This window comes from Tiliqua scincoides, chromosome 13, assembly GCF_035046505.1.
Source record: "Tiliqua scincoides isolate rTilSci1 chromosome 13, rTilSci1.hap2, whole genome shotgun sequence".
Classification (NCBI taxonomy): Eukaryota; Metazoa; Chordata; class Lepidosauria; order Squamata; family Scincidae; genus Tiliqua; species Tiliqua scincoides.
This window is the reverse complement of record NC_089833.1, coordinates 3944411-3968672: the sequence shown is the minus strand read 5'-3', so window position 1 is coordinate 3968672 and position 24262 is coordinate 3944411. Positions and strand designations below refer to the sequence as shown.

General features: G+C 43.7%; 1 protein-coding gene across 6 annotated transcripts in view; it reads left to right on the top strand.

Annotated features, from left to right (window-relative positions):
- GLYR1 (glyoxylate reductase 1 homolog) overlaps positions 1–24262 on the top strand; it is a 50725-nt gene that overhangs the window by 3001 nt on the left and 23462 nt on the right. For 4 of the 6 annotated variants that reach the window (XM_066640549.1, XM_066640548.1, XM_066640545.1 and 1 more), the window contains exons 2-6: positions 4281–4317; positions 6210–6289; positions 16732–16870; positions 17359–17580; positions 22915–23001. In XM_066640549.1, the coding sequence (XP_066496646.1) occupies positions 4281–4317; positions 6210–6289; positions 16732–16870; positions 17359–17580; positions 22915–23001 (565 nt within the window). The remainder of the gene's footprint in view (positions 1–4280; positions 4318–6209; positions 6290–16731; positions 16871–17358; positions 17581–22914; positions 23002–24262) is intronic. The other 2 variants (XM_066640547.1, XM_066640550.1) reach the window with 2 other exon arrangements.

Genomic DNA, 24262 nt, shown 5'->3' with positions numbered 1-24262 from the left:
ATTAAGTTGGAAGAAACTCAGTTCCCTGCAGTCTTTATTTTTGCAGCAGTCATCTGAATCAGGTTGCTGTTCCTCTTCTGGGGGTTGATGGTTGAAAGACTGTGGCTTAGCCAAGGCCACCCAGTGAGTTCGAGTTCATAGCTGACTGGGATTTAAAGCCAGGTTCAACATTCCATCCATCAGTCCTCATTGATTTTCTCTTTGCCAACTGCCTGAAGAGGTAGGTCGCTGGTACAGCACTCATGAGAAACTGAAATACAAGAACTCTAGTGTAGTAAGAGCATTAGTTCTATTTTGAAAAATTCATTGGGGGGTTGTAGTAGTAGAGCACTTGCTTTGTGTACAGAAGATTCCAAGTTCAGTTCCTGTTACCTTCCAGTCAGGGCTGGGAAGGAACCATTCATGAAACTATGAAGAGTTGCTACCAGTTCATGGACCAGGCTGTCATACAGGCAACAAGTATGTAATGTTCTCTTACAACAGTGCTCCAAAAACAAATTTTTTAAAGCAGGCTTGTTAGTTCATAATGAAAGCCATATCTTCTCACTGACTTTTTTTTAAATGTCCAAGTACAGTCACAGTGTTGAGGTTTTAAGAATGAAGCATTTTTCTATGATGGGCAACACAAGGCCCTTGGACCATGTGATCCCAGGGCTTTGTGTTGTATAGTCTGCATGCTTGTGGGGCTTTGACTTGCCTCTATGTCATCCACCACCTGATTGTCTTTGAGTTGAAACTTAGCTGAGATTGAGAAACTGCTTGATGAATTTTCCATGGTAAAACCTGTTACCTCTCAGGCAATAAGTAGCATTCAGATAGCTGAAGTCCTGTGTTCATTGCAGGAAATAAGTAGGGGTGGTGGACGGCTGCTATTTAAGTTGGCTTTTTCAGTCCAGTGGTATTGAAATACATTGTGATGTTTATTATAGTATGTTGTAATATCTGTAATTTTGAACAGATGAATTGTATAATATTAGAGCTACTACAATCCCATGTTAGGGGAATGGCGGGATAGGGGCGAATCTTTTCGCTAGTGGTACCACAATTACGGAACTCCCTGCAGGGGGAATTAAGATATAGCCCCTCCCTCATGGTGTTTTGGCAAGGGCTCAAAATCTTTTTGTTTTGTTTGGCATTTGGGTTGCCTGCCTCCTGAGCTTCTATAGCAGTTACTTGAATGTTAATAGTTTTGCTCTCCTCCAATTGTTTTTTATTTTATTTGTTTTTGAGTTTATTCATTTTATAAATTATATATAATTTTATATTTTTTTCTATAAATTGTAAGCTGCCTTAGGTACCTGCTTCGGTAGAGGAAAGGAGGGATAAAAATCTTTTAAATAAGTAAATAATCCAGTCTGACTCCAAAAGAAGTGAACTGAGAGACTCTGGAAGCTGTGGGTGAGAGTGCATGTCTTCACTGAGAGATTTTGCAGAATGTGGTTATCAATTTTCATGTATCAGTAGAGGAGCTGATGCTCTTGAAACGCAATTCTGAGATGTCTCATAGTTTTCATCTTGCGATAGGGACTTTATTGAAGTGCTTTCTCATCTTGGGTTTCCAATTCAAGTGGTGAGCAAGACCAGGTAGTGTTTCTTGAAACAAGTAGCTAAATTCCAGAGTGCAATTGTGTGTATTTATATTTGTATCTTGGAGAAAATGATGTGTGCAGTCCTAGCAGTTACTAGCTCTGATTTCCCAAGTTCACAGAGCAAAGTACCATAAGTGGAAGGTGACTTCAAGTGATACTTTTCCCAAATCAGTGTTTGCAGTAGCACTCCTACTGGTGGAATGCAAGTTCAAGTTGCAGTTCTCATGTGGCTGGTCTTGAGCAGTTTGGGCTGGGGTTTTTTCTCAGTCTGCTAGCAAGATGCTCACTAAAATGTGACTCTATAAAGAGAACTGGTGGGCAGGTGTGTGCCAGCCCCAGCAATTCCAGTTGCCTCCTGTATCTTTTACTCAGTCCTTTGCAGGAGCAGCTGGAGCAGAGGTGAGGGTCTCCTGCATTGTCATTTGGTGATTTTTTTGCAGACAGTAACACTGCTGGTGGTTGTTCACCTCTGTATGCGCAAGTAATTTTTGGCTCTTTGCTTCCAGACATAAGCATGGCAGTCAATTACCCCTGCTAATTGGGTAAGAGGCACTTTTTCAAGTGGGTGCTCCTTTTTTTAGCAGGGGGAGAGTAACTGGCCCACCTCACCCCAGCACTGTCTGTTCTAGTGGCTGTCTGCTGGTGTTCTTTTTTTGCATCTTTTTAGATTGTGAGCCCTTTTGGGACAGGGAGCCATTTAGTTATTTGATTTTTCTCTGTAAACCGCTTTGTGAACTTTTAGTTGAAAAGCGGTATATAAATACTGTTAATTAATTAATTAATTAATTCAAAAGTTTAGATCCTTGCCATTTGCAATATTTAGGGTCCAGTTCATGCTCAGTTGTTTAAGTCTTGCAGAACCATTTGCAAACGTTTTACAATATTTTATACATTATCTTGTTATTAAATTCTGTTTTGATATCCTGACTTGTTCACAAAATGATTAGAACTAGTTGAGATTTGCTAATTCAGCTGTGAGGGCAAATCTCGGTTTGCATTAAATCAGGATCAGAAGGTACACATATTTCCTTCTCATGAGTCTGAGGCTCATGATAGTAGCACTGGACTATGTTTTAATTGTGATGTGCAGTGCAATCCTATCTTGTGCTGGTATGGGCAGGCCAGGAGGCCTGCGCTGTATCTAGTGTAAGATTGGGGCCAGAAGTGGCTCAGCTGGAGGCAGGGGAAAAATCTTCCTCTTACCCCTGGGTAAGCCACCACAGCCCCAATGGGTCTCCTTGGACCTGTGCCACCACAGGAGGAGGTGCCTGAGGAGTCTGAGGAGAACGGAGCTCCATGGTGCTCGGGGAACGGGGTTGGAATCTGGCACTTGTGCTGGCCTAACCCAAGGTTAGGATTGTGCCCTTAATGTTGCATCTGAACCATATATTGCTCAAGACCTGTGTATTGTTTATGCTAAAACTATGTTTAGAACCAGTCTTATAACGGTGATTGCGTAGTTCATGTAAATGAGGTATTAGAAGTTGGGAAGTAAAGGCGAATATTTGGATAATGAGAATTTTAGCAGTATATTTGATCAGTGGTTTTTACAGGCAGTACTTGCTTGGAAGTTCTGTCTGTGGAGTCTTCATTTGAAACTATTTTTGTTATGGAGGGGTAAGAGGTGGAAGGAGTTGGTGGTTTTGTATAAAACACAGGTTGTATAAACAGTGGGGTATAGTGACTGTGGGCTTAGGAGAAGCCTTCTCCTCCCTGCCCCATTTCTTGTGAGATAGTGGCTTGCTGATGTTGACAAGAAGAGATTTGTAGGGCATGACTTGGGTATCTCTGTATCTAAGATATTTAACATCATGTGTGGTGAAAAGTGTACAGCTTCCCGTTTGAAAACCTTATTTGTCTATTTTGTTATGTTCATGTGTGCTTGGATATAATTGTACTGTAGTTCTCAGATGCTTCTAAATGGTACAAAATATACTTGGCTGTCTTAATGAATACTGATGTGCCTAGTACATTCTCCATTACCTGGTGATTCTCCTTATTGGAAAACCATCAGATCTAACCACTTCTTTAAATGTGGGCTCTGCTATTGAGGGATGCTAGGTTTACAAAGAAGGCACTACCCCAATCTTAAAAGCAGCGCATATGAACAGTTGTGCATTCCCGAGATAGAAAGTGACTCAAGACTATGCAACTCTAAAGTCATCTGTATTAGTTTCAAATCAAATATGAACTCTACCAATTTAATTAGGTAAAGTAAAATTTTTTTTGGGGGGGGGGGGTTCTGACCTCTTGATTGTTGTGTTTCCATCTGCCCTGGTACATGTGTCACCACATTTGTAAATCAGCACCGATCAAATCTCATGCCAAGTAAGAATTGCCTGTAGGCGATCGGGCTGGGAAGACTTACTACAGTTGGGTGTGGGGGGATGGAGGGGTTAAGGCCACAAATGAATAACATACGAATGGGTCTAGTACAAACACGTGTGGGCTTGTAAATTTTTTGGACATATTTGCAAAACTGCTTCTCAGTCCAGAGAGCAGTTGTACCGATAAAGAGACTGACAAGACTCCACTTGGGTTTGAAGAAAGGGGCAGTGACATTGAAGGAAGTGCTCCCCAACTTTCCTGTGCTAAATAGCCCTTGATTTTCTCTTACATTAGCAACATATAATTGTAGAAGAGTTCCTGTACTTTTTGATAGCCGTTGGTTGACTTTTGGTTTTTCCGTAGGGGGAAGCTGGGCCGATATCCTCCTTGGCCAGGAAAGGTGAGTTGTCCACGGGGGATTATTGTGTGCACTTCAGTTGTCTTGCAGCATTGTTCTGAGCAGATCATTTGGGAAAGGATGTTGGTTAATACTGAATCCAAAATATGTATCGGAGCCCTTGCATTACCCTCACTTGACCCATATCATGTTATCTTAGTTTGAACAAAAAACAAAGTAGGCAGATTTGGGTGGGATTCATCTCTGGATGTTGCTACTTCATCTTTCTGCAAAACAGGTTCTCTTTTTTCTCTTCTGTAAATAAACCCTGGTGCTTCCTATAAAATAGTAGATGTGCAGCCTGATCTGATGCATATTTATACAGAAGGGAATCCCATTGAATTGAATAGGGCCTACATCTAAGTAATGTGCATTGGAGTGCAGCAGTTGGAAAAGAACTTCTGTGAAGATTACAGTATGCTAAAAAGGTATGAAGTAATGAGAATTTTAATGTGGTTTTTAAAGAAATCCACATTTCTGTTTTGCAAAATCAAAGTTTCACACCTGAGTCATATTGTAGAAATGGCCATGATTGTATCTTGTGAAAAAGACGAATTGCACGTGCTAGGAGGAGGTGCCATCGTGGTTCAAACCTCTGTATTTTACCTGTCATTCAAAAACTGAAGGGAGGAGGGCTGATGATGTATTTGTGGTGGTGAATTTGTTCAGCCAAGCCTATTCAGAATAGATCTGACCAGTGTCCTTCACATCTTGGAGCCTGCCCAGTCTGTTCAGCCTCTTGATTATGAAGGCAGCCAGTCTTGTTCCCTGGCTCTTGTTTTGAATGTCCTGCAGGAATCTCATTGATCTGTTTTATAATTTCTGTAGCCTGCCATGGGGGGGAAAAACATCTCTTGGGTAGAAACAAAATCACAGTAACCATGGTATTGATTCTCCCACACAGATACTGAGTAAGAAAATGCAAGTTGAGCCCCTGCCCTTAAGATTTTGGTAAAATTCTGTTCTGTTACATTGCTGAAATAGGGTTTTTGAATAGTGCAGAGTGTTCAGTTGCTTCCTTTCTCTGAGAAACCCAAGAAATGGTTGACAGCTGTGACAAATGCCTGGATTTCTTTTCTGATAGGCTGGCTCATCCATTATACTTCTGTGACATTTACCTTGGAATAAATGTGTCTCCCTCAGGAGAGTTGCGATCTATCCCAACACTGTTTGAAACAGAAGGAGGCTACTTCATTGTGCTTACTTGTGCTATTACCAGCTAAGCTTAGTGACTGGTGTAATTCTGGTGTAATATGAGCAGCGCAACAAATGAACACTGCTGATATACCACTGTACATGTAAAGATGCTTGAATCTTGCTTCCCAACAGGAATATGGCAATATTAGGGTACTACCCCAAGTTATGTGTGTAGTCCAAAATGCCTCAAATAGTAGAAGAACCTAAAAGGGATATATATTTGTACACCTCCTGCTTGGGGTTGTGATGTGGACCCCAAGTTGATTAATTTTTTTTCAGATCACCCAGGAAGCTGAAATTTGTCTCCAAAGTATACTAGTGACTTTACAAACCTGAGAGAGTTTGCACTGAAGGGTCAATCCTTGGGATATGATTATGAAGCTTCTTCTTGTGACAGACCAGCATTCTAGCAGTTAGAGTTGCCAGTGGGGTAGATGTTTGGCTGTGGAAGTTCTGTTGCTTTTTCAGACCTGCTATGGAGGGAGCCCTTAGGTAGCAGCCAGGAGCTTGTATCCATGCACAACGTATGCTTCATTTACTGATAGAAATACGCCTTTTGGATGCAGATTGTTTTCTACAAGATGCCTCAATCTTATTTCAGATTGTTTTAGCAAAAAGGTATATTGAAAATGCTTAGTGGCAGAAAACGCAGGCTGTTGCTGCTTTAACTGATGGTGATCCTTGTGTTTGCTCCTCAGATTGTTAACCCGCCGAAAGACCTGAAGAAGCCTCGTGGGAAGAAGTGCTTCTTTGTGAAGTTCTTTGGAACCGAAGATCAGTATGTACCCACATCTTGTCTGCCTTGGGAGAATCCCTATATTTAAACTTCAGGGCCTTTGTAAAAAAAGCTGTGTGCTGGGATACCCTGGTTTCATGATTTCTGGAAAAAATGATCTTAAAACTATAGCAAGCAGCATAAAAAAATCCTATGTGGTCTGAGCTGAGGGTCACCTGGTTTTATCAAAATGTCCTGCTGCCTTTTAAGCACCATTACAAATGCAAATCTTGTTGCTTATAGAAGACAACTTGATAGAGCATGACCGGGTGTTGAAATTTATAACACATCTATAAAGTAAAGCCTTTATTTTCTCATCAGCTTCAGGTGCAAGTTACTTGTTTGTTGGCTGAGTTGATGGGGAAAATAGTACAAAAGAGTTAATTACTTCCCCAGTAATTTTTTTTTTAAAGAAAGGTAGTGCTTCTGGTTGGAATCCTGTCTCTGTAGTACACATTCCTACAGTGGTTTAACCCTTAAATGGGCTATTGACTTAAAGTCAAGGTTTCCTTGCTGGATGTTGCTACAAAACATCAAGGAATTTAATTGCTATATAAGTCTACATATTATATGCCATACACTAAATAAATAAATGAAGGAATTCTGTTTACCTTGGAAGAAAGATGGAACAGTAAATGGTTGTCTCTTAGATCAATCCTCTTACTCAAGGGCAGGGTCACCTATTCATCCCCCTCCTCGCAGGTAACTTGCATGGTTCAAATCCTGTGAGAGTAGGTGTGCGGTAAGAGACCAATAAAGTTGTGTTGAGCATCTAATTTTAGAAGAGGAGAGGATGGAGGATGGGGAGCCAGGACTTCTTCCCCACTTCTTCATCTCTTGGAGTGAAATGTGAGTCACTTATTGTGCCATTACCCTGGGGGCTGGGGGCTAAGAATAGGCCCTCAGTTTGGCTGTACTTGTCGTAAGAGGCGACTAAACAGCCACCGGGTAGATGGGACTCGTCAGCCTAGGAAGGCAGCTCATCTAAGAGAAGGAAACTCTGACCTCAAACCTCCACTGCCTTGTGGCTACATCCAGTTCTGGAAAAGGCTTCAGGAGTCAACCTCGAGGCAAAATCAGGAGCCGGAGTCCCTTAGGCAGTTCATGGCTGAACACAGTCACGTTCTGGCAACTCCTGCGACGCCGCTGGAACCAACCGTATTGGCTTCTGCCTTTCCATTGGACCATTCCAGCGACGTGGAGAGGGGGGATTTGCTGCATGGGTAACAGCCTATCCTCCATACCTTCTTTACCCAGGCTTCGCGCACTGGAGAGGACACTCCAACTTCGCCATACGGCGTCGGCACAACACGGGAAGCAGCAGTTTACCGGTTATAAGTCTTTGCTCGATTGGCGTAGAGCATGACGCCAGGGGCTGCTTCCGACGGTGGGAGAGACACTTTGCCAACAGTCTGAGGCTAAGAGGCAAAGAAGGAAGGCCCATAGCCAGGGAGACAGACCAGGGACAGACTGCACTTGCTCCCGGTGTGGAAGGGATTGTCACTCCCGGATTGGCCTTTTCAGCCACACTAGACGCTGTGCCAGAACCACCTTTCAGAGCGCGATACCAGAGTCTTTCGAGACTGAAGGTTGCCAATACAATATTGTGCCATAGGCACTGCTTCTTCCCCTTTCCCCAAGTTGTCAATCTGAGGGCCTTCTGGTTATATTTGGATTTAGAGAGATCTGAGAAATTACAGTCCTATTAATTACTTTGAAAAGATAAATTGGGAATTAGGAGAGGGACTGATGAATAAAAATGTCAGTAACACAGTGCTTTAATATCAATGTTACATTGTGGCTGTGTTTGGGATCCTATACATTTCAGGTCCCTCCACCTGGGCCCCTCTCCCCAAGATCTTTAAAGGGAACTGGAGAACTGGAAGGTTACAAAAGAGTCACTGGAATCCTGTGCAGATGTTCCTTGCAGGAAATTGGTAATCCTTCCAAGTAATCATATATAGGATAGCACTGGAAAATGTGAAGGGGTTAGGGCACTAGGCAAGGGCCATTGCAAATGAGCTGTAAGGCAAGTTGTGGCGATGAGCGGTGCCAGCTGGGAGGCTCATGACATTTGGTGCTGGGCCTCCCCACAAGACCAGGAGCAGTGGGCGTCATGCACAGTACGCTCCCTGCCAAGCGATGGGGAAGTGTTTCTGTGCCAGGGAGGGTGAGGAGTGGGCAAAACCATATGGGGGGAGAGTAGCATGGGAGGCAAATCAGGCCTGGGAGTGGAGCAGGGATGGCGGCAGTCTCTGCCACTGGCTCCTATCCCTCCTCCAAAGCCTTGGAGCCTGACATGGGTCTCCTCAGTTCTGTGCCAGCTCAACTGCAGAGTAGATGCATCAGGGCTGTGGGGAGCTACATGAGGTAAGGAAAATGTTGTTTCCTTATCCCGAGGAGACCTCAGGTTGCTTCTCCTGCCTCACAGGATACAGTGGTGGCCGTTTCAGCACTGCTTTACCCCAGGGTAGGTGAGCAGCATAGGACTGGACCCAGAGGCTGCAATCTTATACATGCTTTCCTGTAAGTAAGCTCCACTGAACCGTGGAACTTAGTAGACATGCATAGGATTGTGCTGATCAGCTCTTGGGACTTGGAAGAAAGATTGAGCATGGAGAGAGGTGACTGAGAGCGGACAATGTAGAGAAAAAACTTGTAGAGATAATAGAGTAAAAGATTACCCAGTTGGATCAAGTGGGCAACACCTGTGGTAATGTTCCTGTTCCTGGTTCCAAAATCAAATCATAATGTACATGAACTCTTATGCTGTGTGAAGACTTTCTGAGATGTTTTTCCCACCTCTTGTAAGGAGCAGCCTTTCATAAGAGAGTCATGAGATGTTTGCATTAGTTCAGATTTCATTTTCAACCAGGTCAGATTTAAAAGAAGTCTGTTAGTGCTGAATCTTAAAATATTTGGCTAAAATGTTTTTTTTAATCTATTTTTATCCATTTTCATGAGGGACTGCATTATTTTTAAGCCACATATAATGTATTCTGCTGTATTTGGCTTTACCGGTCAGCACCTGATTTTAGGTGTTTCCAGTAAAGGGGGTAGGAGGAGCAAGAACAGGGGAACAAGAGTCTTGTTTTGCTTTATAAGGGAAGATTTTGAAAAGTGGGTCAGATCTCTGGAATCTGTTCAGTAACCACATAGATTAGTGAACAGATTGCAGGTGAAAAAGTATTAGAATAAATGTGGCTGTGTGTGTAGTTGGGAGTCTGGATTTAGAAAAATCTTATATGGTCTGCCAGCTAGTGCAGTCCTAGGAAATTCATTAATCACAGGTTAATGTGATTTAACCTGTTTGAGGTCTGTTTGAGTCTGTATCCAACTGGTTCAGGAGTTGTTTTGTCTCAATGTAAAAGGGAAAGGTGGTGTGTGCCATAATTATGGGGGAATGCAAAATATGGTGTTGAGAGTAGAATTTAGCTGCCTTAGAATTGCTGATGTTTTTATAGCAAGTTTCTACCCCTTAAAATTGCAAAAAGATGTGTGAATTAAATTTGTGTCTGTTTCTTGAGATTGACCGTATCTGTGAATTTCAGAAGCCAGAGAGATGCTGAAATAAGGAACCATTTTAAAATGATTGAAAGTTTGGTGCCAAAAGGATCCAATCTGAATGAAACAGTTTTAAAAATAATGCCTCTTTTCAGTTGTGCATTGATGTACCAAATTACAATGTGTAAGCAACTGAATGAATTTTGAATCCTAGCTAGGGCTAATCTAGTCCTTTCTTGAATTTCTGTTGATGGCTGTTTCACACACAGCCTTAGTGCGGAGTCCCATATGTGCTGGTGCAATAGAATCTCACTTGTCCTGCCTCCAGGCCCACCTGTTATCCAAACTTTGGGTGTTGCATGAGAACAGGGTCTATTTTTTTAGTCAGGGAACTGCATGTGGCTCTGTGAGCAATTGCCTCTCAAAATCGGGAGTGGGTATGCATAGATCCTATTCCAACATTACAGTTCTTGCATGTAGGTCACGCTTTGTATTAAGCCCCAAATTTGTAAATCTTTCATTGTCTTAGGCAATCCTTGTCTCATGGCTTTGAGATAATCTGAGATGAAACCTAGATAGTTTAGGGCACGGGTGTTAAACATAAGGTCCGTGGACTGAATGTGGCCCCCAGAAGCTATTTCTCTGCCTCATTATAATTGGACACTCCCAGCTTGATGATTGAGCTTTCTCATATCTTGAAAATTTAAACAAGATTTGCACACTTTTTTCCTGTCATTTGCCGCTAATGAGTTTCTTTGTGAGAGCAAAGTGCTTATTTCTGGCCATCCCATCACCTGCTTCATGGTGTCACTTCCAACCATCAGCAGGCACCATGAATGCTAATTTTGGCCCTCTGTATGAAACAAGTTGGCATCTCTGGTTTAGGGTCTTTTATAGGTTGGAGCACAAACCACCAAGAGGCTGTGCCTTTTCCTTCCACCCATCACTTTTGTTAATACTGGAAGCCAGGCCACAATTTCTGGCCCACCTAGAATGAGGTGGCATCCTGTCACAGACTCAACTAAGCCTGTTTTTGATGCCAGGAGCTGGGCTGGCAAAAGCATTGGTGGTGGCAGCAGCAGTGCCTGTTAAACCATCGTGCCTGCCTGTATCCTCTTGAGGTGACAACTCTCACAGTCGTGATAAGCTAAAGCTGACTGAGCCTTGGTTTTTTTCCCTTACTGTTAAGGCTGCTGTGCATATTAATATCGGAGATGGTTTTGCAACTGAAATGTAACCCCATCCAACCACTGCTGAAAGTGTTTTCCATCTATTTCATTACTTGTGCTGATTCTGCTGTTAAATAATCCCATCTTCTAACAAAGTAGTGGTTCTCCTGTGCAGCTATAAACTTCCTGCTCCTTGCATGGAGGAAATGATTTTTAAGCCCTGTCACATGTCCTTGGATGAAAGTCGGGAGCTAAATCATTTGTTATGATAATATAAAACGTGTCGCGCACTCGGAGATGCCTACTGGCCTAGAGATATCATTTTGTGAATGATTATCGGTTCTGCAAACTGACAATGATAGCTCTGGTGAGGAGAGCTGAGAGATTCCTGGAGCGCAGAGTGGTCATTGCAGCTCCAGAGAGACTGTGCCCAGCCTTCCCAGGGTCATCCAAATATTAGACATTAGAGACTCACTGCAGGGCCCCCAGGCAGTACTGGCCTGTGCACAGAGTGAAAACGGAGACTGTCCCCTTGATGTTGCTGTTGGGGAATATTTTGATAGTGCAGAGCTATTCAGGTAGCAGTCCATGATACTAATGGGAGTACAGCACTTCCTGCTTCTGCAGAGCACAGTATGACCAGTACTTATTTACATTCTTGATGAAAGTCTCAAAATATTCCCACACACAATAGTCTCCTCCCTACCTAGGACACTTTGGCATGTTGGATGGCATGCCACCTGGAGCAAGTGAACATAAGAACAGCTCCACTGGATCAGGCCATAGGCCCATCTAGTCCAGCTTCCTGTATCTCACAGCAGTCCACCAAATGCCCCAGGGAGCACATCGGATAACAAGAGACCTGCATCCTGGTGCCCTCCCTTGCATCTGGCAAGTGTGTCAAAGACAATAGAGTCTGAAGTTTTCCTAACCTGGTTTGTAAGATCCAAGTCCAACATCCTGTCCATTGAACCGGAGAGGAGGGGCAACTCTTAAGCATAAGCTATTTATTTTATTTTTGAAATGTGTACCCTGCTCTTAAACTAAAGTTTTCAAATTAGCTCCAAAAAACTTCTGGGCTGTAATATGGTTTGTTCTCAAAATTCATTGATTACTGTAACAGCGCTTCCCAAAGTGTGGGTTTTGAACCCAAGTGCAAAGGGTTGTGATCTGGGCCGTCCTGGGCAGTTCAAAATAGGAGCCATTCTGGAAACCCTATTATTTACTGAACGGAAGCCAGTTTGCTTCTGAAACCCAGATGTGGTTTATGGGGACTTCTGAGAGCTGTTCTGAGGCCTGCAGAGTGGGTTGCTAGGCCAGAAGAGGCCTCTAGCACTACCAGGAGCATCGTACCTGCCTCAAAGGACAAGGTGGGTCATGACGTTGCAAGTTTAGGAGCCCATGCTCTAGTCCAGGGGAGCCCAAACCCCGGCCCTGGGGCCATTTGCGGCCCTCAAGGACTCCCAGTCTGGCCCTCAGAGAGCCCCCAATCTCCAATGAGCCTCTGGCCCTCCAGAGACTTGCTGGAGCCCACACTGGCCTGATGCAACTGCTCTCAGCGTGACAGCCAACTCGCGTGAGCTGTGGGACAAGGGCTCCCTCCACTGCTTGCTGTTTCATATGTGATGCAGCAGCGGCAACAAAGGAAAGGCCAACCTTGCTTTGTGCAAAGCCTTTTATATGCCTTGAGCTATTACAAGACCTTCATTCATTCATATAAGTTCCATCTCTAATATATTCATTTATGTAAATTTATTTGAATTTGAAATGTAAATTCTTTTTTCCCCGGCCCTTGACACAGTGTCAGAGAGATGATGCGGCCCTCCTGCCAAAAAGTTTGGACACCCCTTGGACACCCGTCTAAAGCAACGTGTAAATAGTTGTATGCACAGAGGGAGGCCTTTTGGGTTAGCGCACCAATTTAGCATTTTGTTTTCAGCACCAACTGTGAAGATGGATATTGGAGTGAAGCATACCACACACGTTCAGGGCACAGTTCCATGTTTTATCTCCTGCAAACTGGGCAAGAGGCACTTTTTCAAGCGGTATATAAGCCTCTTATATTTAGCAGGGGGAGAGTAACTGTCCCTCTTCACTCCAGGCACTGTCTTCTAGTGGCTGTTTGCTGGCGTCTCTTCTGTGTCTTTTTAGATTGTGAGCTATTTTGGAACAGGGAGCCATTGAGCTATTTGATTTTGTCTGTAGAACGCTATGTTAAATTTTTATTGAAAAGGGATATATAAATATTGTTAATATCAAATACTAGCTCAAAATCTGCAGCAGTTTCCAGAAGGGTCAGCAAATAAATAAAGCACAATGTGAAACCTTCCTCGAAGACTGAGATTGGAAGGATAGGTGCATTTGTGATATGGTTCATATTTAAAGATGAGCCCTGTGCCCTTTTTCAGGTAGGTTTAGGAGTACTGAAGGCTTCTCAGCCACCATGCACTGCTAATTGTTACTTGCTGGCTTCTTGCCAGCACTTTCAGCTCATGTGTCGTGACAGCATAATTCTTAAAAGGTGACAAGCAAATCACTGGGGAAATTGCTATGCAGCCAGGGCTGTGCATGTTTATTTAGAAAGAAGTCTTGCTGAATTAAGTGGAGTGCAGCATACATCAGCTTGTGGGCATAGTCTGCTTTCATGGTGTGAGTTCCTTGTGATTTGAACTAGAGTGATCACCACTTGCCACGGGTCTGATGCAGATTGAGGCCATGAAAACCATCCTTTGCAGAGTGAGGCCAACTTCGAATGCTTGCACTCCCCCCTTGGCTTTAACTATGGGCTAGAGTTGCGTATGATGCTATGTCAGTGCGAATGAGGTTTCTTTTTATTGTTTGCAAACCCTATTTATTTTTCACCTTTCTATAGTGCCCTTCCTTCAGAGAGCTCAGAGCAGTGTACATAGTTCTCTCCTTTTGTCCTCATCACAACCCTGTGAGGTAGGCGAGGCTGAGAGAGTGAATGGCCCAGTCACCCAGTAATTCTTGCTGCACAGTGGTAATTTAGAGGCAAAATCCTCAACCCCAAGAGGATTTGGGGATATGGTGCTGATGGACTGCACCATATAGATCATAGGGAGAGGAAAATATGTACAGTGGTTTTGATGGCTTTGGTTTTAAAAATTCCTTCATGTTTAAAAGTAGCACGTTGGGCTGAAGGCAAGACCAAAGCTGCCACTTATCTATAGAAAATGAATTCTTCAGATACATAAAACAAAAATTTTGAGTATTCTCTGATCTTGAACAGATTGCCTAGAGTTGGCGATTGTCTGAATATAAGCCAGAAGAAGGAAGCAGACTTGACATGTCCCCTTAGCAGCCTATAATAGTTGCCACCTTGAGAAAATTTAGGTTCTTGATCTCTCTGGTATGAACCCTGACAGACTGCTGCTGCTTGTCGAACAGAGCCCTTAACTAAAGTGGCTGGAAAACAGAGCAGCTCCACCCAAAGCCCAAGCTGGTCACTACAAAGAACAAGCAGAAACAAGAAAACAGAGGAAGAGAGCTCTGTTCAGCTATTGGAGAGAATGATTACCTGTATGCATAGGCTAGAAGCACTTCTAAATGTGCTTACATGACAAATTCTTAATTTCTGACAAGTGTGCTTTTAAAGTGGGTCATTCAAAGCATAGGTATTTTTGTAGAAGATAGTATTCTTAAAATAACCGATGAAGATGGACTCAGAGTCAACATGCATTACAGTGCTCTATGCCATGTTCTATGCTTCTTCAGAAGCTTGAAAGTATATAGCTAATGCCTTGAGAAATCCCAGAACCCAGAGTGGTGGCTGAAAAAGGTTTTCAGTGGTTTGGAGAAGGGCATTCAGTGCCCTGTTCAGCCCTTCTTCCTTCGCTGTGGTCATATATTGCAAAACAAATTTTATAAAATAAGCAGATGGGTGCAAGTTTTTCTTAAGTGCTCTCCATTGTTTTCAGGCACCTGAAGAGGGGTTTTGCTTGTGCCATTTGTGCCAGCTGCAAGCTTCTTCCTTCCTTAGTGCAGGGCTCTTCTGGGTGTTGAACCTGAAGTGTCAAGGGCCATGAACTTATTTTGGGAAGCAAAAGCTCACCTCAAAATCTAGTAGATCTCCTGGTTCCAGTTGCCTCATGCAGTTTGCAAATGTGTCTGCCCCTGTTAATGGTATGAGTGTCTAGTTCTTCTATTTTGGAAGGAGATAGGTCCCTTGGTTTTATAAAGCACAAACCAGTTAGAATATGTACTTTCCAGTTTGTTGATTAAACAAATGCTTAAAATTTCTTTTTATTCTGGTTGCAAGGTTAAAATATGTCTTGTACATATAGAAGTCCAAGCGAGCTAGTTTTAGTAGCAAAATGCCAAGTGTGAAAAGCGACCATAGCCCAATGCTGGTTAAGGCCAACTGAAAAGTCTCAGCTAAAAAGTTCATGAAGCTTGAATGCTAAGCCAAGTTGGGATGCCAAAGCGGTTACTGGGCCTGGTGAACAATCTTCCATTTGTAAAATGTAATGGAGGATGATGAAGACACCTGCTCTTCTGTGTTTTTTCCTCAGCACCCAACGCAGCGTAGGATTTTGACAAACAAAAGTTTGTTCTCTCCTATGTAACCTTTTACGTGGTCTTAGTGAACGTGTTATATAACGTATTGTGTTATATTGCTTTTGTTTCCTTTCTAAGAGTCTAGCTAGCTGACTCTTTCTGGTGATTGACCTGTGGAGTATTCTTAGTCTAGGATGACCAGAAAGCTTTGATTAGGTAGAGTGGGACTATCTTAGCTTGATGTTGAGGAGTGAAGTTGGTGATTTGTTTGTACACGGTGATTCTTACAGCATGGTGAAAATTCTGAAACCAGAATTTACTTAATGATTAGTAGTAGTAACCTGTTTAAGAGTCTTTGTGACTGTAATAGACAGCACTGTTTGTATTTGTGTACAGTATTGTCCTACACGTTTACATTAACATACTCAAAAGTGATGGTTTCGAAGCAGTAAATAATAATCATATTAATTGGCTGGTGTTGGTTGCTGGCTTCTCAGTCTTCCAGTTTCTAAAACAACATGAGAAGAGTTTGGAGGGAAAGAGAAATGCATATTAAAGCAAAGATAGAGAGAGGGATTGAAGGTCTAATTTGGGATATCAGAAAAAAGTGTGGAAATGGATTTTCATGAAGGTACAAAATCATCTCTTATATGAAGAGTCATGGTTTGGAACCCAAAAGTGTTTCAATATAGTGTTTATAAAAGGTATTAAGCATGTTACGCTAGTTCCAGTGGTTCGATGTTTAAAGTAGTTATATATTTGGAAGTATTGAGAGGGGATAAGAGGTCATTGTGCAGGTTCTTTATAATAGTTGAATTTGATTAAAGACACTGAAACCAGGCTTTTAGACAAGTATAGCTTGGTGAGTAACTAGGTTATGGAGTAGTACCTTAACTACCAGAGCAGACCTTCCTTCAGCTGCTTTGTTTAAGGGTTGGAGGTTAGTACAGCTATTTCCTTGGCAGAACCGTAGTTGAGGGCACAGGCGTGCGTGCAGTGTGGTCACTGGCAAAATGCTACTAAGAGGATGTACCATTTGCTTGGTGTCCTATGTTAGCTGTGGAAGTGTCTAGGCAGGTATTCTAAGAAAAATCTGTTGCCCCCTGATTTGAGGGGAGAAAGGGTACTTGCTGTGGGGGTACAAAGGGCTGAGGATTTTGCCTGCTGACTAGGTTGGGCTGGATATTCTTTCTGCCTGGGAGTGATATTGATGTGCTTTTACTTGGCATGTACCACTCTGATCTCTTCTGACAGTGCTTGGATCAAAGTGGAGCAACTGAAGCCTTACCATGCCCACAAAGAGGAAATGATAAAAATTAACAAAGGCAAGAGATTCCAGCAGGCTGTGGATGCTGTGGAAGAGTTCCTCAAGAAAGGCAAAGGCAAGGACCAGGTGAGTACCACCTCTTTGGTTTTCCCAGTTGAATCGGATCCTCTGGGTCATGGAGGAGAAATTTTCATACTGTGTTTTGCTGGCAAAGGGAAGGTTTGTCTAGAATTATTGTGCACTTCAGCACTTCAGATCACCGTTGCATTTGTAAAGCATTTCACTTCCACAGCCGCCTGTTGTACCTCTGATTTACTTAGGATGAACTGAAACTGGTCAGTAGATCTACCTGTAGTTTGTTCTAACTCCAGAGATCACACATTCTTCATTGTGCCAGTGGGGACCCATTCTTGGGACACACAGCTGTACTTGGTCTGTCCTTGACTGTTCTAAGGAGTAACTTGGATCTGGCATGCCCCGAATTCAGGATACTTGGCCTGCTTCATTTGTCTGGCAGGACTTGTTGTCCTTGGGTTTTGTGAGTTTTGGGGAGGGGGCAATCGCTGCCAGCTCATGACATTCCTTTTCCTTGTCCTTCTGTTGTGCGATCTCAGGCGTCTTCTCATAACTCCGCTGAAGAGAAGAACCGGCGAAATTCCAGCGAAGAGAGGAGCAAGCAGTCAGTAGGAGAGGAGAAACACAAAGCTGGGTTGTCTGAAGGGAAACCAAAAAAGAGGGTGTCTTCAGTCTCCTCAGAGCGAGGCTCAAAGTCCCCACTGAAGAGGACGTATGAGCAAAGCCCTCGGAAGCGCGGGCGTCCTCCCAAAGACGAGAAGGTTTGTGTTTCACATCTCCTCCCATGCTCTCTGAGTTTGTCCAGATGGAATGTAAACCACCTAACGGCCAACTGGAAACCCTGATTGTTATGGATATTTGAAAAGTTGCTTCTATTAACTGATCAAGAGTCTACCAGTCAGTGCTGTTTTTGCAGCCATAACTTACTGTGTATTGGTTGGCTCTTGTGGAGCACTAAGCTGTATGAGTCCCTTGAGTGGCTTTTTCAAGGAAATGGAAGAGCAATTACATCCTCAGAAGTCATATGCCACCTGTGTTCACATCTCCATCTCATTTATACGTTCAGTCAGATGACAGTCTTTTCCATCTCTCCCCTTCTCCGGTGTCGTCAGACTGGGCAGTGAGCAGTTGCTTGATTTGCACCATAAATGAGAGACTCTAAGTTTTTGTAGAAATGGGTGACCCACCCAGGAGACTTCATATTTTCTTGCGGCTATTAGTGATCTGTGTTTAATTCTGATGTTTCTCATCCTTGGAAATATCTAAAGTCTGCATACAAAGTTGAACTACCTCTGCCTTCAGGAGAGCTGGAACCTCATACTTGGGCTTCTGAGCTAGTTCCTCCAGCACTTACCATCAGAATGGATTAATAGAATACACTAGATGCTGTTCCAGAACCACCATTCAGAGCGCGATACCATAGTCTTTCAAGACTGAAGGTTGCCAACATGATGATGCAGGGGACTGAGCCCAAAGATCCTTAAGCAGCATAAGATAAGATTGTAAGATAGCTGAGGTCAACTAGAATAACATGCGGCTTATTCACAGGTGAACTATGCCCTGGTTCCCTTTTTCTTTCCTTGAGCTGTGGCACTGATCTTCATTAGTCTTAGGAGCTTGGACCCTGACAACCTGGAAAAATTCATCCTGATGCCTCGATACTCAAAGCAGTTCCAAGCTTTTAGACATAGGGCTGTGCCACTATCTTTCTCAAGGCTTGTACATTGGTGCTGTTTTTTTCAAAAGTCTTTATTTTGGGGGTATGTATGCTTACTGCCTTGTTCTTTTGGAGATGCTGGTATCCATGATAGCTTTTTTTGTTATGCGGCTGCTGGGAATCATTCTTTGGTGTACCCAAATGGAAGATGGGTCAACCTTCCTTCTGGAAGTGGGGAGGGACTTCCCAGTGAAGAGGAGATGATATAAACTATATGACTTTCTTAGAGTTGTGTTTAGTACCACAGAGAGCTATTAAAATGGCATCTTCCCTATGCACTGTGGGCTATAGGGCCTTTTCCTCATCAGCTGAAGCTGTGATGTGACACTTTGATGGTGAATATATGCACCCTATTCTTCAAATACCAGTGGTCTGCCTCCTGGTGACTTCATTCCTGATTCCTAGTTTTTTCCCCATATCTTGATGACCCTGCCTGTAGTCAGCTGCTGCTGTCTCCAAATAATTTCTTGCCTTGAGATTCTGTTGAAACATTTTCCCCAGTTTTTTCCAGTGCATGGGCATCGGTGTATCTTTCCTGGCAAGGAGCCCAGTTCCAGTGGAGGAAAGCCATGCTTTTGCAAGATGAATTGTCGGCAGAGGTTTCTATTCATATTATTGGCTGCAGCACATCTTGGCAAGCGAAATGATCACGCTTGGTCACTGTTGCAGAATTTTGCTCTGCCTAAAACCATTAAGGTTGCAGAGGAGTCATGAGCAAGTATGCAAGATCAGTGGGCAAGTCTTAGATGGAGAAGTATCTTATTTGTCACCTGAATGGAAGACAAGCGTCTTGCGACTTTGAAACACTTAGGTTTATGATACTTCATCAGAATATAAGTTGTTGTGAGAAGAAAGTAGTCCCTCTTAGTCTGTTACTATCTTGCTTGGAAAAACTGTGGAGTGAAAATCTCCCTGACCATGAAAAGTTTTAGACAACCTAGGGTAAGAGGCACCTCCCCCCACACTTTGAGATGGAGTTTGTGCTCCCTGGACCTTGTGTGGGCTGCAGCTGGCTGTTTCTGCTGGAGAGAGGGTCCATCTTAATGGCACTGTTTCAGAAGTCCCCACCTTCAGCCTGGGAAACCAGTCAGGTTTGAGCAGTGTGGAATTTTAAGACCCTTTCTTGAATTAACTGCAGAAACCAATTTGTTTGCATTGTACACCAGTCTTCCTCAAAAGTTTACACACAGTACCCAGGTGGTCTCTGATCCAAGAAAATAATAGGATCAGGAGTACAGTTGAGCTGTACTCAACTGTACAGTTGAGCTTCAGCAGTTGAGCTGTGGTATTAGAACCTTTTAGTTCTTGCAAGCACTCTCTCCCCCAAGCTCAGTACTCTGCTGCGGAAAGGCAGACTGTCTGGAGTCCACCAATAGTGGTTGGAAGGTAAAAGGATGGGTGGTGGCTTGGGGCTGCCCAACAACAGCACAGCTGGTGATAAAAGGCGAAAAAACCCTTTTATTTTAAAAGAGTTTTGGTTTCACGTAAACAGGAAAGGAAAACACAGATGAAGTGTAAGAACTGTACTTGTCACATCAGGGGTGAGGAATAAAAAGCAAAGATTAGTTTTACTCATACAGTGTTTGGGGCTTGTAAACAAGGGCTGAATGACAGTTTCTGGGCTGGTTGCACTTCAGTTGATCATTAAACTCAAACCCAGTGTCAAGTGCATCTGCCTTGCATAGTACACAAACAGTTGGTGGGGGCAGGGAGTGTGTATTGTTGTAAATGGCCATTTGGAAGGACTAGCCTCCTGCAGTAATGCAAACCACCTCCCATACACACATTGATTTCTGTGGTCTCTGCTCCAGACAGGGTAGGTGTACCCTAAGGAGCTGTCTGTAGAGCAGATGGAGGCATATAATGCAAGTAATTGAACTGAAGCCATGCACTTCATGAGAAGGTCTGCTGCCGATCCTGTGTATACTTATTGGGAAGTAAGTCTGGCTGTGTTCAGTGAGTCCCAGATGTATATGCAAATGAGGACTTTTCTCATCTGTGACCTCTACTTAGCAGATAAGGATCTTCTTACTGTTGGTGGTTGTTCTCCCCCATTTGCAACTTTCTGGACTGATTAAGCTTTATTTTCCATAGAGCTACTAATACCTGATCTTGGCCCAGCTGAGGGCTGCAACCTGAACTGCAAGAGCTGCCATGGACAAGTGCATCTAAATTCTCCTTGGGGTCCCAGAGGATATTTCAGAAGCATTGGGGATGATGGATAAGTAGGCAGGTCCAAATAACAGGCTTCTATAACAGGGCAGGAGGTCTGGTCTAGAGAGTAGAGCCTCCGTCTGCCTGAAGATAACATCCACAAGGTCGCCAGTTCGAGGCCACCGGCACCGTGCGACCTTGGAGCAGCTGACAAGCTGAAGCCGAGCAATTCCATCTGCTCTGAGCGGGGGAGGATGGAGGCCAGAATGTGAAGCCATATCGGAATGAAACACCTTGAATGTAGTCGTTCTTGAAAGAAAGAACCTTCTTTGAAATTGTAAAAATCCCTATTTAATAGGGATTTAATAAAGCCTGCCTATGTGAACCGCCTTGAATAAAGTCTTGAATAAAGACCAAGAAAGGCGGTATATAAATACCTGTTATTATTATTATTATTATTCTACACCCCTGTTCAAGAGATAGGAGCCCGTTGTCCCCTCTTTGCCCAGACAGATGTGATGTTTGCATTCCTCCAGCCGCAAAGGCAGATGGAGAATTCTTGCAGGAAATCCTTGACCTGGGCAGGGTAGGTCAGGCAGGCAGCTGTTTCCTACACTGCCAGATGCCTCACTTTGCAATTTACTGTAGAAGTAGATAAGCCAGGGGGCACAAGAAGTACCCTTTCCTCCCAAAGCCACCAGTGCAGCTTTTGTTGCTCACTAGGTAGGACTGGTCTTTGAAGGTGAGGTAACCTCTGCCTCTGTTAATTGTACCCTGCATACCTACCTTGGGCAGGTGCCATCCTGCCACTCACCTGAAGACTCAGAATAAGTATGCACAGTAAGAAATTTCCTTTTTCTAATTGTTTTTGTCCAGTGCAGAAAACAGTGGAACATGCAAAAAAACTTTAAAATCCTGAGTTTTGCTTTTAAAGAAAAGACACACAGTTATGGTTGGAAGGCATACAATTACAAGGGGAAACAAAAGACTTGAAAACCAAAAATGGGAATGTGTCTCTCCCTGTCTCCCTCTCCCTGCAGCTGAAATAAGGGGAGGAGAAGGGAGGGGAATTGTGGTGGAACTGTGAAGCTGGCTCAGTAGTGCCAGCAGACAGGCAGTACAACACCTGTCCTCTTCTTCTTTTTCTTTTCTCTCCTGACCATGGAGAGCTTAAACTGGCTATAACCTGCTGCTTTGACCAGACTGAGAAGCTGTTTGCTAGGCATCCGATTCTGGGGTGGAAGCAGGATGTGTCTCCTAGCCCAGCCAAACCTTGAGTCAAAGATCCTGCCTCCTGGATGGAGAAGGGGGCACCTTGATGTCCGGGTTACTGGAAGGTGGCAAGTAGGGAAAACTCTTCTGGTGTAGGCTAGAATGTTGGCATTATTTTGCCAGGATAGTAATGGTGGGGAACACATGAGAAAGCAGAACAGAGGACTCACTGTTTTTTGTTCTTCATGGAAATAAGTATTAAACAAGCTTGGTAAGTTGATAGCATAATGGCTGTATTGAATCATGACTGTGTGTATATGTTGGTGATCCCCAGGCTTCAGGACATCAGCATGCTTGCTAAGCAGCAAGTCTGTGTGTACTTGACTTTTGAGGAAACAAGCTTAAGAACAGGGTACATGGATTGTTTGGGTGGCTAGAGTAACTTTGAAGCTGTCAGTATGTCCGTGCTTAATTTCATGCACATGTTGGATTTCTTGCCCGTCCGAAAGAGCTTGGGACAGGATTTTATTTATGCCTAAATAAAAAATCAGCATACCGAAAAACAGTTCACCTGTTTAAAATGCTGAAGTGCAGTGTAAGAATTAAAATTGTCTTGTGTCTGCTTTAAAGCTTAAATTTTGGTAGGTGACCCAGCAAGAGTGCCTGCAGTTGTGAAGCAGTCACTGAAAAAGTGTTCTGTTTTATTTTCATTCAACAACATTGGTGAACTCTTGACCACTCGCCCCTCTGTTTCTCACACATTTCTCTCTCGCCATGGTTTTTAATGCCCACTTGCACAAGTCTGTTGCTGCACTTACTTAGACTCTAAAATCTTCCATTGTGAGAGCAACCTGTTGCAAGAAGAGATTTTGGATGAGGGGTGTATGGCAGAGAAGGGTGTTTCACCATTTTTTGAGAGTGTTTCTTTTGCCCATTGATCATCTCCAAGACTAGCATCCACAGCTTTTGGGACCCTTTTTGTGTGCTTATTGGTCATCTTGTTTTTCCACAGGACCTGACGATTCCTGAATCAAGTACAGTGAAGAGAATGATGCCTGGGACTGTGGCGGGCTTTAAATGGCCACCAAGTGTAAGCGAGGTGACTTAATGCTTTGCGCTTTCTCTGGTTGTGGTGATGGCTGTACTGTGGGGTGGGTTCCCAGTGGTCCTGTGTCCTGCATAGAAGGCTTTACTCCAGTATTTTGGGGATTCTGGGCAAGAGACCAAGCGTAAGGCTTTTCAGCTGCCACTTTGCTGTTCCATCTTCGCTCTTTTCTGTTGGAGGAGGGTATTCTGAGCAAGTTATCTCCTCCTGCTCATTCAAGAGACCAGACTTCGTAGCAAAGGCTTTATGATCACCCCCCCCCCACACACACACACAAACATGAGAGAGCTTTCCCAGCTCCCTGTCTTACCTACTCTTGATTCAAAAGTACTTGGTGCTTGCTCCATTACTTGTCCTGCAAGGCCCATTTAGTTTAGTTCTTTCTTTTCTCTCCTTCTCTGCTAGCACTCTCTTCTTTGATCGTCTCTTCACCTACCTGCTTCTCCTCTCACTGTACTGGGTCGAGGGAAGCACCTTTCTCCTAAAATGCGGGAGGGAGAGGAGGAGTTTATCATTCAGAGCTTTACAGCATGTCCTCTAACCAGTCCAAGCATGTTGAAAGGGGCCAAACTGATGCTGAAAAGCCCTCCAAATCAGACCATTCAATCCCAGCGGCTGAAGGAAGAAAGACAGTTTCTTCAGCTCAATGTCAGTTGACCATCCCAGTGAAACTGATGGAGCCTTTCTAGCAGACACTAGCATGCAGATTGTAAAGATGTACTTCTTGTCTGCCACTTCTCCCTGCCTCTGAGGATCCTTATCTTAACAGGAGCACTGCTGTAAACACCTCCCCAGCACACTAGCTTTTCCCTCACCCACCGGAGCATCCATAGAGGAGACATCCCCTGGCTAGACCTCCAAGCCATCAGACTAGGCCTAATAGTTTTCAAAACTACTGGGAAAAGTTGTCCCAGTCAGGGACAATCGGTTCCATGGCAAAAGCACTTGTGAACCACAATGGCTACATCAGGTCACATGGCTCTTTACCAGGAGGCACTCTTACTGTTTCACTGAGAGCATCATCTCTCCGATAACCTACCACATCTGCAGGGCTTTCGCCACCTGGGCAGACTGGCTAAGCTGGCAAGACCTAGACCCCTTGAAGAGTTTCTGAATCCACATGTAATTCCAGAGGTTCAGAGGTGCTTTGGGTGATCCTCTATAGACTTGTTCACCTCCCCAGTAAATGGCAGATTAATTGACTTTTTTCCAGGTTTCCAGTGAAGAAATAGATGCCCTCTCAAACCTTTGGCCC